This window comes from Chrysochloris asiatica, unplaced genomic scaffold, assembly GCF_000296735.1.
Source record: "Chrysochloris asiatica unplaced genomic scaffold, ChrAsi1.0 scaffold00004, whole genome shotgun sequence".
NCBI lineage: Eukaryota > Metazoa > Chordata > Mammalia > Afrosoricida > Chrysochloridae > Chrysochloris > Chrysochloris asiatica.
The window spans coordinates 20,790,239-20,796,238 of record NW_006408522.1 but is presented as its reverse complement, the minus strand read 5'-3'; the positions used below and the strand labels follow the sequence as shown (position 1 = coordinate 20,796,238).

General features: G+C 39.9%; 1 protein-coding gene across 1 annotated transcript in view; it reads right to left on the bottom strand.

Annotated features, from left to right (window-relative positions):
* Positions 1-1,749: 1,749 nt before the first annotated feature.
* The window catches only part of FAM214A (family with sequence similarity 214, member A), a 253,744-nt gene continuing 249,493 nt past the window's right edge, over positions 1,750-6,000 (bottom strand). The window contains 1 exon segment of the mRNA XM_006831861.1: positions 1,750-2,742. Coding sequence (XP_006831924.1) covers positions 2,589-2,742 — 154 coding nt within the window. The 3' untranslated portion in view covers positions 1,750-2,588.

The following is a 6,000-nucleotide window of genomic DNA, read 5'->3' as shown; positions in this document are numbered from 1 at the left end:
ATTGGCCAAGTGGCAGCATCGATGGACTCAAGCGTGGCAACAGTAGTGAGGTTGGCCCAGGATCGGGCAGTGTTTTTTTCTGCTGTGCATAAGGTCGCCATGGGTCGGTACCGATTCGATGGCACCTAACAACAACAGCAATCAGTGGGTGGCTGCAGGGAAATTTTCTCAGTAATACACTTGTCTTAGGTTTTGAGTGCCTTAAGTGTCTAATCAAAGCAATGGTCTTCCAAGGGTATCTTCGGGACCAAGCCAATTACAAGCAGAGGTCAGCTCAGTAGGTTATGGCAAATGTGTTTTGGACTTCAAAGGGGTAATGCTTGGTAAGATTTTCTTGAGGGACACAGGACGTCATGAGGGCTTATTATACAGAAGTTTAAGTTAACTGAAAATTGCATTGGCAAGTCAAATGGCTAAGTTGCACTGAGGGATTTTTTTTTTTTTTTTTTTCAATCCCAACAATGCACCTACCCATTCTTTAAGGGTTGTCTTCATGAATTTTCTTGTGAAACTTTACCTAATCCACCCTACAGCCCTGATCTTACCCCTTCTGATTTCTTTTTGTTCCCTCAGTTCAAAGAACATTGAAAAGGAATCCCATTTGAGTCCTTCCAGGATGCCAACAGCAGTGTTTTGATGTGGTGTAAATTGAAGAGCACAGAATTCTTCAGGGAAGGATTAGCGATGGAAACACTGCTTTCAGATGTGCCCAGATCAAAATGGAGGCAATATCAAGAAACAGTTATCTCTTCATTTTGGTTTTATAAAAGTTTCTATAATTTTGTAATGATATTTTTTTACTTAGCCTTGTATGTATTTTAGTACTTAAAGAATTAGGTGACAGAATTTAAAGACAAGAGTGGTATCATGAATGATAGACTCATCCCTCCAATTTTTCACAGATTGGAATCAGTCCCATCAGTTATCACTAGACCTAAGGCTACCATTCATGCCTTCTGGGCCCCAGTCCCACACTCTTTCCAATCCTAAAGGTTAAGAATTATTGTTGTTCTTCCTGTTAAGTACCATTGATTTGGTTTCAACTCATTACAACCCTTTATGGAGTTTCTGAGGAGTGGCTGGTGAGTTTGAATCACTGACCTTGCAACTCATATTGACCTTGAGGTCCAAACCAACCATGTTTATATCCTACAGCACCACACCAGGACTACAAAGGTTAAGATAAATAATTGCCTTTTACCTGGTATTTTAAATTTATAACCGGCTTCTGCTTGCAACCAGTCTACAACCTCATAGTCACCACCCAGTCACATTCTCTTATGTAGTCTGTCCATTAGTTGAGTTGTAACAGCTTCCCACTTTTCTCACTTCCAGACTGCTTACCTGGTTCTAGACTCCCAGCTCCCTTAGTAGGACCTCCTTGAATGGTTTGGATTTTGTAACCTGCACTTACAGCTTTGTCCCAACCCTCCCAGTATACATTCTTTGCACTGTCATCTGATACGCTGCTGCCTACAAACATCAAAATCCACTCTGCTCTATCCATGGAGTTGAAGGGAAGGTTTTTGATGTACTTAGTCAAGTTCACTTGATTCGTGGTTTCCCCAGATGCTGGATGTTTTCCATTGTGACTTTGAACATGAATAAGATAAATTGGGATAAGGCTCGATTTACCTTCTTCTCGTTATCTGCAGAGTTAAAACAGAAATAGCCTTCATGCCTACAAGAGAGTTACTCAATCATTCATATGTCTCATCTAAAAATAAAAGCCAAATACACACTTCTTAGTTTTTTGTATATATTTACAATATAAATACTAATTTGTTTTCAAAGTACATATTCTTTTAACAATTTGAGAAAGCTATCTAGCATGGGACAGCAATTTAATGTAAAGTCTATAGTAGTGATTAAGGAAAAATAGAACTGCTTTTGGGATAAGGGACCCTAGAGGGCATTTGAATGGGCATGATGATATGAGTCTGCAAGGGGAGATGTGATGCAGCTTAGTCCTCACTGCCCTGCCAGTACAGCATGCTGAAGGACTAGGATGTGAGGCAGCAACCTGGATGGGGTCTCATAAAAATGAAACTTCATAAAAATGAAGGGACACATGCTTGCATAGTGCGTTAATCTTAAAGAAGCTGAACATTTCATCCTCATTTTCAAATAACTTAAATGAATAGTACTTAAAACACATCACACAAAATTAAAGACTTGTGCATATATTTCAGATTTCAATGTTAACGTCAAAAATACATAGTATGATTTTACATAGGGTTTGTGCTACATTAGAACACTAGAGACAAACATCACTTGAGTATTAAGGGAAACATTAAATATTAAATAACTGAGAAATAAAATGTGTAAACACTAATCTAACTGGGGGTTTTGCTATGGCAACATGTCCAATGAAGTGGTTTCAACAGTACAAAAAGGATTAGGACATGAGTGTTTCCAGTCTACTTGGAATATGTGGATTTCAACTCAGAAATCCTTTAATAAAAACTGGTCCAGGACAACAGGAGAGGATCCGCTCTCTTGGATGGTAATTTGGTACACTCCGTTCTAAGCTAATTTTTACTTTCAAACTTGGGTACTGAGCAAACACTTTAAATTGTCACTCCTTATTAACATCTTGGTGAAAATTGAGGGTTTGTTGGCGATTCAGTATAAGATTTGAGTTCATATGCAGCACCGCTATCAACTTCCATTGACTTTCTAGAGAACAGGAGTCGTACATCTCGATGGAGGTAGATCTTCCCAGATTTAGAACTCTGGAACCTAAAGAAGCAGAAAAAGATGCATCATCTCAGGAGAATGAGTTTTTAAAATAAACAGAAAACCTGAATAATTTTGAAAACACAAAGTATCAGTCTTGCTACAAAATAAGGTTAACACTGTTGTTGTTGTTAAGTGCCATCGAGTCAGTTTTGACTCAGACTATAAAGAAGGTATCCAAGGAGTCGCTGGTGGGCCACCCCAGGATGCTTCAATATTCTATTTAAGGTGTTATAATGCCAAATCGTATGTTTCTATTTAAGTGGCTCTCCCATTCCGTATTCTCTTCTTCTGTTTTTTTCCAGTGCCTGAGATGTGTCCTGCTGTAAATCTGGGTGTCCAATGCAAGGGACTGGCATCTGAATCACATAAACTTGCCTGGCAAACACAACCTGTAGTGCTAATTCTTTTTGATCGTTCCCTTGGCATAGCAGAAATACACTCTGTCATGAAATGAGATCCTTTATTTAAGCTTTAAAGAGACTTGGTGCAGTGACTAAGTGTTCAGCAGCTAACTGAAAGGTTGGTGGTTTGAACCTACTAAGTCCTCTACCAAAGATGTGGCAGTTTGCTTCCCTAAAGACCTAGAGCCTTGGGATCGCTATGGGACAGTTCTATTCTTCTATATAGGATCATTATGAGTCACAATCAATTTGGCAGTAATAGTTGTGTTTTTTTTTGGCGGGGGATGGGGAGGGTTACGTGGCCTTTTGTCTTGGTTCTGTGGAAGAGGAGCTTGATTTAACCATAGGAGTTTACTTTCGCCCTAGTTTTCTATCCCAGAGGATTTGTTTCTTTTTTGTTCAGGCTGACTGACATTTCCTGGGTAAGAACCTTGTTATTTGATATGGTGTTGTCTGGTTTAGGGCTGCAGCCTACCCTATATGCTAGGTATGCTTCTTGCAGGGATTGGTCAGTAAAATATGCAAATGAGGTGACTATACCTTAATATGCAAATGAAGTGTCTGAGTCCCACCAAGAGGGGATTGGTCAGTTTGTGGCCTCATTGAGATGGGTCATGCCTTGACACTAAAAAGGAGTTGTGCATATATGCAGCCAACCTCATAGAGGTTTGTCTTAGAGAGAAAAGCAGGACAGTATGAAGCAGAAGGAAGTAGTGAGAAAAGTCACAGAAAGAGAGGAAAACAAGGAACCTCCTAAAACTGTAACACAGGTCATGGACCGTAACACTGAAGACAGTTTAAGGCCCAGAAGAGGCCCTCTGACAGAGTCAATAGTGACAGATGGCAGGGCCAAGAGGAGTCTCTCCTTAAGGGGACCGAAAGAAGGCCTGCATAGATGAGGAATTGAGAGCTACTCTTTACTAAAAAATGGGGTATTTGCCTTATATGCTTCTTGATCCAGATCCTGAGTTGTAGCCTGTTACTTCCTTAATAAGCCACTTAACTGTAAGCATGGTCTGTGAGTTCTGGGTGATCATTCCAATGGATTATCAAGCCCAGAGGAGAAGTAGAAAGTGTTGTCAGAATTGGTAAAATGGTTGGAAGTTGGAGGTATGGCTGACCTCCACTTCATGGGAACCAGCTTGGGCTAATTTTGGTTGTTATTCTTATTTAAGGTTTAACACATTGCTACTATTCAGTAATTTTCACATTCCGCTTGTGGATTTTATTCTTAAACAAGCTATGGTGATCGGTGGTATAAATGAAAGGATTCCCTCTTCTCTCTGAAGTTTTTCACTTTCCCAATTTGAAGAATATAGTGAGTTTGGGGAAGTCTACCTTCCCAAGGAGGTTTCTTTGAAGCATTTAAAGGATTTAGTCTTTGTGTAGGGGTTATAAAAGCTAAGAGTAGTTATTTTTTTACTTTGGCAAATGTTGTTTACTTCTGGCTAAGGTTGGTAAGGACTAAGTGATTAAAGCACTTGAATGCTAACCTAAAGGTTGACAGTTTGAGTCCATCAGCTACTCCTTACGTGAAAGATGTGATCGTCAGCTTCCATGAAGATTTACAGCCTTGGAGACCCCAGGGGTCAGGTCCACTCTGCCTTGTAGGGTCACTAAGAGTCGGAATCAACTCCCTCAGTGGCAATGGCTTTGGTTTTTGGTCTTAATGATATTTTACACTAAAATGATTTTTTAAGGGAATGCAGTGGCTCCACAGGTAAGTACTGAACTATGAACTATGCTTACAGTCCACTGCTGCTCTGCAAGAGAAAGAATGAGGCTTTCTGCTCTCACAAAAGATTAAAAGCCTTGGAAACTCTATGTAGGATCTCTATGTAGGATCAAATATGACTCCACGGCACTCAGCAAAACCAATGATTTTTTAAAAAGTGCACTTGGGGTGCAATGGTTTAGCGTTCAGCTGTACTTCAAACTCCCCAGCAGCTGTTGGGAGCAAGACCTGAGAGTGGTTGCCATGATGATGGCAACCTAGTAGCCTGTGGGGGCACTTTTACTGTGTCATATAGGGGTGCTAGGAGTCAAGAGTCAACCCAATGGCACATAAACAACAACATTCTTTTTTAAGATCTTCCAGGCCAGTTATCATTACTTAATATTTTGACCAGAGATTCAACGGAAGAATTCTAATCAAAAGGGGGGAAATGCAAAACAAGTTCAAATTCTCATAGAATTCAGATTTTCTAGAGCTTTGGAGCAGCATGAATCCATGAAACTACTTCCCTGGGTTAATCTTTACACCTTAAACCAAAAACATCTGAAGTCTTCATAAAACCAAATAATAATTTAGCTAACCTAGCAAGCCTTGGGCACTGTGCTCCTTTTAAGATCTATCTATATGGGATCAAACTGGCAACAGCAACTCCAAGTTTACATGGGAAACTCAGGGGGCAGTGTGTGTGTGTGTGTGTGTATGTGTGTGCTGATGAGGGGGTGAACAATTTGGAAGAGAAGGGTGAGAATGGTTGTACAACTCAAAGAATGTGATCACCATCACTGGAATGTACACGTAGAAACTGTGGAATTGGTGTACATTCTGTTCTGTATGATCACAACAACAAAAGAAGTAATTAAAAGAAAAAAATTATCCTCCAGGTGTGTTTTAGTAATTTCTCATTCCTATATTCTGTATAATAAACCACTTAACTGTAGTTCTGCGTGCAAAGCCCATGTCAGGCAGTGTCCAGTTGGGTTTAAATACATTATGCTAGTTTAACATGTCCTTCAGGGAGAAAATTCAAAGACGAAAGTACCAATTAAACTGTTCTTTGGGAAAAAACACTGTAACTTATAAGACTTGAAAGCCCAGGACTTGAGAGTATAGCTCCTTGTTCAC